Raw genomic sequence first — 13,321 nt, forward strand, 5'->3', positions numbered from 1 at the left:
AGTGACCTTTGTGAAACTGTCATGGTGTAACTAACTTATCGGTGATTTATTGAAGATGATAAAAATTCCATGGTCAAAAAGCATGAAGCATAAAAAGATTTATTTCAAATATTATTTATTGACAAAGGAGTATGTTTCCAGATGTGGTTATATTGACAGAGACAATAAATTATCAAACTACAGTACAAAAGTAGTTTATCCAATACAATATAAAATACACATAAATATTAACTTAGTAAAAAAAAAAAAAATGTTTGAGAGTTTGTTAAGGCTTTGCAGCAATTAAGCAGTTTAAAGTAAAATCAATATTCAGACAATATACATGCTATATACATACTGGGCTCAACCCAGGTGTCTGGTGGAGAAGTGCTCGGAATATCTGATTTAAAAACAGACTTCCAGAGCGGGAGAACACAGAACAGCGTTTGTTGAATGGAGTGAATATCTCAGAGCTTCCACTTGTCCAAATCTAATCCCATCTACAAGGCAGCAGGGAGCTAAAGGAGTTCAAACTGCAGACAACAAGCAGAATCTGAACCAGCAGATACATTTTGTGTTTGGGGTCTGGAACCCCTAAAGCCCCAAAGTAAGCAAATGCAGAACATCAATACAATGAATTAAGCCAACATAACCTCACATCTAAAAAGACAAGTGTGTAACACAATCTTTGCACATACTGTTAAAAAAAAGGCCTACATTCCTATGTGACATACTGCGCTATACAAAGTAAATGCTTGTGTTGAGTGTTCTTTTGGATTAAAAGCACTACTGACCTTAGGTGTACCACTGTGACTTCTTTGTATAAACCAGCATAAAGCCAACCAGAAAGAGCAGAGAAAAATACTGATATTTCCTATTCTTCCTGTTACTGTAGGTTCACTGATTGAACCTCCAGTTTGGTGGATGCAATATTTAGAAAATGTTGTATGCGTGAAGAGACAAAAAAGGATTATCCAGATCAAAATGGCCCAGAAGGAGGAAAAAGGGTTTGTCCTGTGTTTCTGTCCATATATACTGTCACATTCAACACAGTAAGGCAAACTTTAGAGCTCTGAGCTACATTTAGCATGAAAACTCACGATTGAGGTCCTTCTTATGCACCTCTGTAGGAGTGGTCCTGCTGGTTTAAAACCGCCATCATTTTGGATTTACATCAACAGATTAACAACAGAATAAGAGTCCTGTGGATCCCTCTGTCTATCTTCTCAATGATAAACATATCTGCGTTTGCTGTTTTACCCACTGTGTTTATAGGTATGGTCATCCATCAACATCTTCTTTGCAGTCTCTCTTACTTTAGACCGGGTTTGCCTTAATTTTGCCGTTGATCCAGTTGATGTAATGGGTGACACGGGTGTAGACCCCAGGCTTATCCTTCTGCCCGCACCCATCACCCCAGCTGATCACACCCATCAGAGTCATCTTGTTATTGTTCCGACAGACGAGCGGGCCACCAGAGTCTCCCTGTTGGTGAAGGTCAAGAAGCAAAATGAAGAAAGAGAAAGGAAAAATTAGAAAGAGTAAAAAGCATTGACTTAATGAGGAGTTTACATGTAAAAATTCTCACCTTGCAGGCATCATCCAGGCCTCGGGTGTCACCTGCACACAACATGTTGGAGGTAACTGTGCGCCCAGACAGCACATCTGGGACGCAGCGCTCTTTGGGCCACAGGCGAACGTAACCTCTCTTAACACGCTCAGAGTACTCTGCAGAAACTGTGGAGTGATGTTTTACATTACATTAGTACTTTCAGCATCTCCTATCCAAAAACAAATCAGTTAAAGATTTGTGAAAAGGCTTACACTGCCCTCTGCTGGTTAGTCAAAACAGAGACACATTTGCCACAATAGTAGCAATGCAAAAGAGGGATGTTTGCTTACATTCCGAGTCTTTTCCATAGCCTGAGATCTCACACTCGGTCCAGTCGGGCAGAACCAGCCCACGTTCAGGCAGACACGCAGGAAGAACCTCCGGAGAGTTTACAGCACAGATGCCAATGTCCGTCTTCAGCTTCAAGAGAGCTGCATGTGGAAAGTGACCAGAGGAAAAGTCAGGGTAATGCACTGGGAAAATGTGAGATGAACACAGAGGGATGATTTAAAGTTGTAACAAGCATTTGCTGCCAACCTAAGGTTCCATATCATCACTGCTGGGGGAAAACATGGTAACTAAAGTGTCTCAGCCAATTGTCTTCATTCACTATCGATATATAGTAAAAAAAAATATCGATATGCAAAAAATGTAAAAACGAATAAAAAATGTATGATTACTGTCTCTTGAAATGTTCACTCACCGATGTCATTGTCAAATGTTTCGTTGTCAAATTTCTCGTGGATCCAGTACTTCTCAACCTTGAAAATCTGCTCGCTGGTGGAATTCTGCTTCCGAAACGTTCGTCCCAAAATCACTTCCAATTTTTCTGCTTTATCACTGAAAAAAGATTAAAGAACAAGGAATATGTTTGTATGTTGCATTGCATGGAATAATATAAATTATGTATTTTATATGTGTGTGAAGGATGTGAGTCATCCCTACTTGTCCTCGAAGCAGTGTGCAGCAGACAGGACCCAACACGAGTCAATGAGGACTCCACCACATCGGTGAAAGTGTTTTCTGTGGCGGGCCTGGTAAACATTAATGGCTGCCTGCCACGGCTGCTCCGTGATGTCGCTCTCTCTGCCCCCAAACATGCGGAACGCCGGGCGATTCAGGGTGTTGTCTAAGCGCTGGCCACATGTTGCTACACAGAGGACAGGTTGCAGGATGGTGGTTAAATAACCGTAAAAACTATGGACCACACACTGAACACATCAGAGGAAATGGACTCTGGGTGATTTTCATTGGATGGGAAGATGTCCTACCTCTATTATTGTTGTTAGTGGTGGGGGCACGTGGGCCGAGAGTGCTGATGATAGATGGACGTCTCGCTAAAAAAGAAAGTATGGTTATGTAAGTCTGATTGCAAGAAACTTTATGAACTTCTAGCATCAGTGTTGATAATTTCCTTTCTGTGTTTTAACATTGCTGCAAAATGAAACAATGGAAAAATTGGAACTCACAGCATTTAGGTAGGTCACACAGCTCCCAGGTCAGCTGCATGTTCTTGTAGGTGTGACACCATGGACCTTCATCACCGTCTGGATTCCTATTAGATAAAGGAAAAAGAAATGCAATGAGTTATTCTCATCTTTTTTGCATGCAAGGAGAACATCTAACAATGAATAATGGTGCTGGCATGTCTACCTGCAGAAGCTGTGGCTGCCCAGCCCCTGCTCCAATGCATTAGATCTCCAAGCATTGTTGACCTTGCGCTTGACAACAGGAGAGTCCCACGGGAGACAACGAGAGCCACTCTTAGTGACAGATGCTGTGCCTCTGTATGACTGACCGGAGCCAAGCACACACTTTTGGTACTTATCTGCTCCAAAACACACAGAGGAACGGAGTGTCAAAGAAATTAATAATTTGATTATTAGTATTTCAGCGTATTAGCTTTTGGTATGCGGTACCTTCTGGACATTTGGGCATAGAACAGAACTCCCAGACGATCTGAGTGCCCTTATAGATGTAACACCAAGGAGTGCTGTCCTGGTCGGGGTTCCTGAGGGGGGAAATTAAAGGCAAGGACAATGAGTAAACATGTTGGCTCACATAAAGGATGAAAAAACATGTCCTAATTCAAATATGACTAGTACTAGTTTCGGACGATAAGATCCCCCCCCCCCCTTTGCATGGACACAATGAATATTTGCAGTTAATTCCTACAGATTCTCCGGGACTAAACAGATTACACTTGTCACATATACCTGCAGAAGTTGTGATTGCCCAGTCCAAGACTGCCGGCGTCCCCTTTTTTAGCTGTGAACTTTCTTCCTCTAAGAGACGTAGAGTTCCAGTTGATGCACTCTGCTCCTGAATGGCTAATGCTCCATGTGCCGCGGTACCCTTCACCCTGCCCCACAGTGCACTTCTCATTGGTGTCTATTGGAGAAAGAGACAAAGTTAAAATGGATATTATGTCACAAATGTATATATGAGACTGATATCACTCTAATAACTGACTTAATTCATTTATTCTGACACAATAAAGCAAGTTTATTGCATCTTTCAAAATATTTAGAAACATTATGAAAACATTGTTATTTCTTATATAAGACATTTAACTCACAACAAACATGGCTTTTATATAGCATTTTTCCAATTAGTGGTTTAAAACAATAACCAAACATAAACTATGATGATCGTAAAAGCATTCAGATTGATGTAGTCTGGCCATTGTAACTCATTACTCGTTCACTGAAATCACTTGGCTGTGACAACTCGGGTTTGAAAAACTATCCAAACGGGAGGGTGGGGTGTCCCTAAAGCCTCAAACAGTCACCCGCAGAAACAAAAACATTCATATCCCAGAATGTCTTTCCATGGTTTATGATTCTTCTCTCCAAACCACAGGCCCATTACACCTACTGTATGAGTCACATGGTCAGACTGTGACCTTATCTAGAGTCATTAACAAGTACGTAGAATGTTTTAATCAGTGTTGTGTCACCGGCCATCCTGTGATGGTTATGGCTGGGTTTATTGTTGCTTTGAAGTAAAAACAATATGCAAATTAAATACTAGACATAGTGAAAGATCTGGGGTGTACCCTGTTTCAGCACAGAAGACTACATGAGATATTAAAGTACTTTCATCCATTGTGATGATTTGCTGCTTTATATTTTGGGTTTTAGATTTGACAAAATAAGACATCACATTGGAGACTGCCTTAGACATTTCACAGAAAAAAATTTAATTGATTAACCGAATTAAAGCAGATTAATTGTGCAGTACAGTTTGTTGAGTACTTACTAATCTCACACTGAGTCCCACTGAAGCCTGGAGGACACTGGCAAATGTAGTCTGAAGTGTACACAGCCTCCTTACAGGTTCCTCCGTTGTAGCACTGAGACACGTAGCAGTCTGGAAGGGACAGACAGAGAACCGGTTAGTCAGTCATATGTCATCCAGTTCTTTAGAACAAAAATGATTTAATAAATCAGCATATGATTAATTGGCCATACACTTGCGTATACAGAGAATTAAATTTATGGATATGACCTTGTGTGTCACATTTTACATAGACACATTGAGAAGTATGCAAAGGTCTGTGACTCTCAAACATCTTCGTAGCTTCACTTTTAAAATATAGTGACACGCCAAGGGTTTCTTTCTAGAGCAGAACTAGTTTTATGCCATCACCAGTCCAGTTTTTTTCATTTATTATTGCAACATTTCCTAAAGGCTAGCGTTCAGAATAACAGCATCCCACTCGCTCCTAGTGGTATGAGCTCACTGAAAATGTGGTTGTAATTTGTCTGAAGGAGGGGCAATCATGCTTCACAGAATTTCTCAATGAGGGTGAAAGTGAGCACGAGGGCTTGCCTGGCAAGAGTATTTCAAACAATCTCAGACTAAACTACACCCACTCAAAAACACAGAAACCCAACAGCTCTTCGTTTGGATGCACTGAAATAACAGGGATTTAGACACATAAGCCAGGCAAACCAACAAAAAATAATCATCTGAGGTTGTAACAGCAAGTTAGAGGTAAAGTAAAGCTATTATGAAAGACAGAGAGGTCAGTAAGGGCAGGCAAGCAGACTGACAGACATATGAGCAAAACAGAAGATTATATTCTACTCATTGCAAACAAAAAAGTCTGATTAGAAAGAGACAAGAAAGTCAGCCAATCCACGTTTGTGTGTGTCTGCATCCATGTCACACTCACTGATGACGGGGACAATATGACAATGCTCTTGTCCTCCTAATGCACAACGGCAATACTCCACACGCTGTCCCTTCCATCGAAGCCAAGTGTCCCCAAAACTATGCACTGCTGACGTCTCACTATCCACACAATGTACTAAGAAAACACACAAACACAACCAATATGAATACAGCCAAACAAGAACATACACAGAAAACGTAATCATTGTCACATACAAAAGCGGTTACAAATATAAAAAGGAACAGAAACACGTGAATGACAAAACAGTGAATTAGAAGAATCTGATAATGGTGATGGTGGTGATGGTGTTAATAGGAAAGACAAACAGAAGTGTGATGGGGCTCACAGGAGGTGTCAAAGGAAGGTGAAGACTTCTCGATATGAATAATCAAAAGTGTCCGTCTGGCTGGCTGCCTGTCAGGCTCACCTCTGTAAAAACGAGTCCCTCTCTTAGTGCGGAGCGGCTCCACCTGCAACAGAAAGGAGACAATAAATACAGAGCAGCAGTAAATGGGAACTGGTTGCATGGCATTGGTTTCCTACCCAGGCAGCAAGTGCTTTTATTTTTTTCAGTGTTCTCTGAAAATTAACTTGCAGAGACTTGAAACTTGCTTCACAAGCTGCCTATGAGTTGTCAAACAACACTTGTTGGTACATACAGGACAGTAGTGCTCCAATACCCAAGATTTGAGAGTTGGCTGTAGAACAGGGAGTTTTAAACTCAACAAATATCAAACAGATTAAATGTTTGCTCAGATGGATTTTAGACAACAAATTAAATGTATTAGGATAAGCTCTAAAGTATGCAGGATTTGTAGTTAATGGCCTGAAACATGCAAAAACCACTTGTATGGTCCTCTCATGATAAGGATGTATGACTTACGTTGTCCGCTAGGCTGCAGCAGAGAGCAGACAGGAGCATTAACAGTCCAAGTGTTCTGATCATGGCTTCCCAAGTGGTCTTCAATTTGCTGGAAGGAGAAAATATATTACATATTTTAAAATAATTTTTTTACAAGCTAATACAGTCAAGATGGACATATGTAAGCTACTGTATACCTGTGGAGAGCATGGATTTTATTATTGTCTATGATAATAATAATAAAAAAAATAAATAATAAAAATAGATACTATAGAATACAATGTCTATCCATCTAAATCCTTTTGTCATGAATCTGTCATTAATACTGAGCCAACAATTGCAGGAAAACAATCGACATTGGTCACCTTCTCCCAACTATACTGGTTCTCTGTTCAGCTTCCTTCCTCTATCCCTACGCCTGCTACTGAGGGAGATCACTGGAGAGGAAAGGGTGGGAAAGGTGGGGTGCTTGTGGGAAACTGGAGTTAATTTCTAGTTTCTTCAAATTGTGTTGACTTCTTGACTTAGGACGTTTTAACAAAGTTCAACAAATTTGTACTATACTATATTTCTTTGTTGTCCTGCTTAATTTCCCTTTTATCATAATGTATCTATAACTTCCTCACTGGAAATAAACAGGAAGCAGATTATCTTCGCTTTATGCTAAAAATGAGATGCTGACCCCCACATCAAACAACACAATCTGGACACAGCACGCACAGCAGAAAGTTTCTGCACCATACTGACAGCATTCCTTCTCTAACAGAGCAGAGCAGCAGCTGTAGGAGGATAAAGTGACTCAAGACTTTAAAGGGAAAGAGGGGGAAACTGAGCGAGAAAAAGTTACTAATATTATAAACATATTTCCCTTTAATACTTTTAGAAAAGAGGATAAAAAAAGATGCCTGATAGCAGATTTCCTAAAAGAGTTCCTCCTTTCGGTTTTAAAGGAGTCATATTATGCGGAAAAGAGGTACTGTATGCAGAAGAGTGCCTGTTCCTCCTAAGTCAAGTGTGAGTAAACATGAGTCACTAAAGAAGGAGGGGGTGGGTGGAAGACAGAATAGAGAGGAAAATGGGGAAGAGAAGAAAAAGAAAGTGGCACACAATGAGGACTGAAAAGTATAAATGACCTTCATATAAAAAGTTGCTTTAAAAATAACTGGAAGATACTTCTTTGACAGACACTTGCATGCAAAGATCCAGACATACAGCAGCAACCATGTGCATACATGCCTGCATGTTTTATATTCTCTTCTCCTTTGGCTGGTTCTCCACTGACTCACCTTCTGTGGTTGACATGGCTCAAAGAAAATATATCAGTGAGGTAAAACAGCTACGTTGGCAACCACACACACATACACACACTATCTCACACAAAGTGCTCAGGAACGTGGAGTTAATCAACACCGCTACACACAAAGATTTACTGTTTATTCTGCTCATTGTTCTTTGGAACAAAGACTCCCTCTCAGGATTTGAATTTTAAAACACAGACATGCATTCACACACTCGCCGTTAGGAGAACAGGTCCCTTGAAAGCTATCCTTGCCTCACACAAATAAAATCCCCGTTGCCCTGCACTTTTACCCCCCAACTGAGCCTCACTGGCAGGGCGACAACAACACACTAGTTCCCTTTTTGTTTCCTTTGTGCAGCTGTTCAGTTATGTTCACTCGCCCCTCTCTTCAGCCATGTCAGCTATAAACATATGTTTCCTGCTAAAAAACTGCCAGCGCGGGCCCCATGAATTTAGGAAACGTGCGTACATATCAACACATGCACGCACAAAAACAGATATGAAAATATGTGTACCCCACCCTTTTTAAAAGTCTGTGGTATCTGACATGCAGAGGCCCTGTTTGGGTGCCATCAACACTGCTCCTTTGACAATCCCACAATGCAATTGGCCTGTGTTTTAAGTGTTTTTGTGGTCTGTCTTACAACATTTAATGCATATGAACAGACATAAACACACAATGGAACATGTACATGAATAAGTCTCATTTACGGGATACAAATGTTATGTAATTTACAGTGAGTGGAACAGAGGTGATCAACTCTTAAAATCACTGGCCAAAAACTGTGTATTTTGTTAGTTGGGGTTACATGAATCAGCAATAGATGTATTGCACATGTTCTTTTGCAGGATAACTAGGGCTATTTGAGAAATAAAAAAACTATTTGATGTGAATTTGAGTTTGCGTGGAGTTACAAAATGCATTTTGTTATAAACAATACTAAAGGTTTTACTTAAGTCAAAATACAAACATATGTCACTTACCTTTCTGACTGCATACTGCATCAACAGCCAATAAATAGCATCAGTAACTATTCAGTAAACACTTTACAGCCTCTTTTCACATTAAGGAAAATGGGACAAAACCAAACTTTGATTTTGACTTCAACAACACGTCAGGAGGAGCTACAACCAATAATGATAGCTCATTTTGCTCATAAGGACTAGCACTATTGATATGTTGATTGATAGCGAGGTACAGCTATCGGTTAGTGAGCAAGCCTCTTTTAGAAAAGGACACTGACGTGGTTAGGGAATTTGTCTGTTATTTGTCTGCCAATCAGTTAATAGTTGAAACATGTACAACCAAGTATGCAGCCTGAGGAGAGTGTGGTTCCCCTAGTAGGTCAAATATAAATGAAAGAAATGGAAACATCTTTGGAGTAGCAGCAGCCAGACTGTGAGTCAGCAGCAGCTTTATAGCAGCAGCTTTAGGATGCACCACTTCAGTAGAGCAAACACACACAACAGATGATAAGACAGACACACACAAACACACTCACAGAACGAATGTTCAAAGCTTAAAAAAGTTACCAAAAGTTATTCATTCCCTATTGGTGTGCAATTACTTTAGTGCTAAACACAATATTTTAGTTCTTAGCGGTGAGTTCACCAGACTATTAGCGAGAATGTGCAATGATTGTGTACTGAGGTTGTAAAGGTTGGAAGTGAGACATTCTTCCAGGAACCAGGCTGAAAAGTCTAAACCGGTGAGAATGGTTAGACGGTGTGCAGGGAACATAGTTGCATCTGCCGGGAAAGTTCAAATTATGGTTCACTGTGCACTTTTAAGCATTTCTTAGGTTACTTTTCTATCTCTCTTCAATGCAAATGTCAGAACTCATACTTAATAAAGTTTTTAGAGTGGGGGGACTGAAACACATTTACAGTGAACACTGTGGCACTTTTACAATCTTATTTTCTTTGGCACTGAAGTTGGTTTCTTCACAATATTTCTTAGAAAGCTCAACATTGTGGGATTGTAAAAAACTATTCCATTCTCTTGTCATAGCAGTGGCAGCAAATCTGAACCTCAAAACATGTTTTTGAACTGGTTTGACCTGCTGGGATCCCTATAACCTGCATTCACCCGTACAATAGCTTCAGGTTAGGCGTTGTTCCCTCATTTAAGAGGTTTGCACCTGTGTAGCATGTTTGCTGATAATGTGTTATGGCATGTGATGTCATGTTGGTAAGCTACTTAGCAGGAGTTCTGCATTCTTTATTCTGGGGTTTTCGGGCAAGCTTTAATATACCAGCTGTGATCCGTCTCTGTAAAGTGCCCAAGAACAGAGGGCTGTATTGTTGCCTTTCAGCTTGCCTCTGTGCACAATATGAAGCCTTGAACTTCCTATCAGAGAGAAAACACAGACTCATAAAGCCAAAAAAGGCAGGTAGAAAGAGCAGGTGTTGACATTAGAAATGAGTATACGCTGAGGAGATTATAGAGCTACATGGAAGGAGATGAAATAATGGAGAAAGGGAAAGAGGAAGCAAATTAAACAGAGCAGCAGAAAAACGGTGACTACTCCTGAGTCATCCCAGCTTCTAGGACTGCACAAAGACACATGGAGAAAGAAACACAGAAGCATTGATGGGATTTATAACCAGTATCGAGGCCATTAGATGAAGATACAATTTGAGATATGTAAGAGGGTTTTTGTCCAGATAAAAGTGAAACTCTGGCTTAGTTTCAGCTCAGAATTGGTTTTAGCCTCATCTTCTGGCCCATTGTTCCCACAGTCTGATCCAGCATTATCCTCTGTCTGACCGACTCTAAACTTACAGCTTTAAGAACAGGCTGACGCTGTGAGTCACAAACATCGGTGTGAGGCACAAACACAGCTGACCACACTGCCGGGAAGGCAGAAAATGGATACAAACTCTACTTTATCTCAACATGCAACAGTACAGAGTATCAGTGTGATGCTTTCATCAGTGCTAACAGATGCCAGGGAGGAGAATTCCGAAGGAGCCAGCTCCAGACGCAAATCCAACTCATTAGCCTGATAAGAGCCTGCTTGTCAGTGATCCAGGATCCTGTGCAGATTTTGTCTCAGAGTGGTACAGATACACACACACATACTGAGATGAATCACAGTATGATAGCAGAGATGTTCCTCGATAATAAAACACACACCAAGTACAGCAGCGGTGCACAAAATCACCGCGTTCTTGTTTGTAACATTTTGAAAAGAATTTGAAACAACCTTGACGACACAAATTACTAATTTACTTTCTGAGAAGTGTTTGGGGGTGAAGAGTGAGTGTGTGACACGGTGAGATAAATCATAGGGGATTCTCACCAGAACAAACAGGTGGATGTGGATGAGAGAGGTAAAAAAAAGAGCTGCTGAAGTCAGAGTGAGAAAGTTTTGGGATGCCAAATGAATGAGCAAGCACAAGGTAATCAAAAGACACAGTTTCACCTCCCCCACACAGACTATGGACCAAATGAATGTCACTATAACCACAGTAATCACTACATCATTTATTCCCTACTTTATTTCTGAAATTAATTAATTGATTTTTGCTAATTCGCATTAAATAAGATGGGATAACTGTTTATCAAGATAACTGTCTAGTATAGGATTATCTAATCATATGAGATTGTACTTTAAGACTTTATATATACTTAATATTGAATATTACTTAGCCATAATTGGTCTAATCAATTAAAGAGTACTGGTTAAAATATCTTAATTGATTTTCATCAAATGCAAAAGATGTCATCTATTTATTCTTGACACATCAAATGAAATAAAATGTTGCAGACAGTATCATCATCCAATGAAGTTATGATGGCACGATTCAGAATGAAACACAATAAGAACTTTTAGCAGAAAACACCCTGATGCATACTCTGTACTCTGTAGCATCTGAGTAAAATAAATACGAAAAACAAGCTCTTACCAAATTAAAAGTCTTCTGAATCGGTAACTTCTCCGTGTCTCTGCAGTAGTGTGAGTGTCCTCGGGATTTGTCACTCGAAATGAGCTTGTTACCCCTCTGTTCTCAGTTTTTATCAGAGCGCTCCGGTTCTGCCGGTGCGTGAAGGGGCGGGGCTTAGCGGGGAAGTGTGGCTGGCGGCCCGGATGATGATGCAGCCTGCTGGGCGGTGCCGATGCGGACGGGACAGTCCCAAGTGCCACCTATGAGTGCCACAGGAAGTTCACAGGGCAAATCATACACTAACTTTGAAAAGATCTTTTCTGAAGTATTTTATCAGGAAGTCTATAAAAAATACAGATAAATAAAACCTTCACAAAAATAGACCTATGTAATTCATAATTTTGGAAATCAGTCAACAGTCAGTGTTTATATAATGTAACTCAGACCTTTTTTTCTAGATATTCTGTTCTACAAAATATAAAAATAGTGCTATCATATTTAGATTCATTTATTTAAATATCAATATTTGTGCATTTGTGAGAAGCTTAATGTTGATAGGCTACATATTGTGATGAAAAACAGATGAAACACACAAAAAACAGAAGCATATGGATAGGGGCAGTAAAAACTCATAAAACTAGAATACTACATTATGATGATCATCTACTATACAACAATATGCACAAAAAATAAAAACAAAGGTATTTTATAAACAGAAGCTTATAATGCACTAGATGTATAGCCTATACACCATATAGTAAAATATCTGCAAAAATATTGTATTTTATCATGTATTGTGTTGTCATGTTTTCAAACTACCGGAGCTTTAAACTGGCTTTGGTAAGTATGCAGGTACATTACAACTAACACACTTGGCAGTCTGTGATGGGTTATGGGTGACACTCGATCTGTGTGGTTCACCACCTGGCACCAGGAGTCATTTGTTACAACACAATCCTCTTTATTCAACCCATCCCGTCCTCAGGAAATCAGTCACTTTAGCCTCAAGAATAGCTCCATCTTTTCTTAGTACCAACAGGGATTTTATATGCATTGGATAATTCATGTTCATAGTTTTTACTGTCTTTGAAGTCCTCATTAAATAGCTGAGAACATGTTACTCTATGTAATGGGTGGTGGTAGGCTAGTTATTTTGGCGTCTGTCCTGTTAGTTTCATCTGTGTTAGATTAGAGCGCACTCCCACTTGTTGAAGAGGAAAATCACACACAAACACAAACACATACACACACACAAACACACACAAATTTAAAAATGAAAAGTCCGCCAGGAGTCTTGTCTGTTTTAGTTATTTTCTATTCCTTTACCACATAATATAAAATTAATTAAACACAATTAAGCATTTACTGCACACTTGCACTGTGTTAAATGATTTATGATTTAAAAAGTACTTTAATTATTCTTGATTTGACTGCCCATTACTTACATTATGCAATGATTGGCAATTTAAGGCATTTCAGAAACTAGACAAACCACTG

General features: G+C 39.7%; 1 protein-coding gene across 5 annotated transcripts; it reads right to left on the reverse strand.

The window, feature by feature from the left end:
* Positions 1–796: 796 nt before the first annotated feature.
* Positions 797–11,990, reverse strand: plat (plasminogen activator, tissue). Of its 5 annotated transcripts, none has more exons than XM_031305529.2 (16): positions 11,846–11,953; positions 6,999–7,070; positions 6,655–6,742; positions 6,118–6,241; positions 5,772–5,906; positions 4,853–4,963; positions 3,808–3,982; positions 3,511–3,602; positions 3,245–3,419; positions 3,061–3,146; positions 2,863–2,928; positions 2,537–2,741; positions 2,295–2,431; positions 1,882–2,022; positions 1,568–1,716; positions 797–1,464 (listed from the first exon to the last, which is right to left on the reverse strand). In XM_031305529.2, the coding sequence occupies exons 3-16, from the start codon at positions 6,715–6,717 to the stop codon at positions 1,297–1,299; spliced, it is 1,827 nt and encodes a 608-aa protein (XP_031161389.1). In that variant the 5' UTR covers positions 6,718–6,742; positions 6,999–7,070; positions 11,846–11,953; the 3' UTR covers positions 797–1,296. The 5 variants fall into 5 exon arrangements, with proteins under 5 accessions (XP_031161389.1, XP_031161388.1, XP_031161390.1 ...); XM_031305528.2 differs by having other exon boundaries at positions 6,999–7,665; XM_031305530.2 differs by lacking the exon at positions 6,999–7,070 and having other exon boundaries at positions 6,199–6,241; positions 11,846–11,984.
* Between the last annotated feature and the right edge of the window lie 1,331 nt (positions 11,991–13,321).

The sequence above is a fragment of the Sander lucioperca genome, chromosome 2 (genome assembly GCF_008315115.2).
Source record: "Sander lucioperca isolate FBNREF2018 chromosome 2, SLUC_FBN_1.2, whole genome shotgun sequence".
Classification (NCBI taxonomy): domain Eukaryota; kingdom Metazoa; phylum Chordata; class Actinopteri; order Perciformes; family Percidae; genus Sander; species Sander lucioperca.

Coding starts and splice junctions, on each gene's coding strand:
- plat (XM_031305526.2), bottom strand. CDS start 6,717: ATGATCAGAACACTTGGACTGTTAATGCTCCTGTCTGCTCTCTGCTGC. Junction 4,964..5,771: donor TCATATTGTCCCCGTCATCA/GTGAGTGTGACA, acceptor TGTCCCTTCCAG/ACTGCTACGTGTCTCAGTGC. Junction 2,742..2,862: donor CACTAACAACAATAATAGAG/GTAGGACATCTT, acceptor TCCTCTGTGTAG/CAACATGTGGCCAGCGCTTA.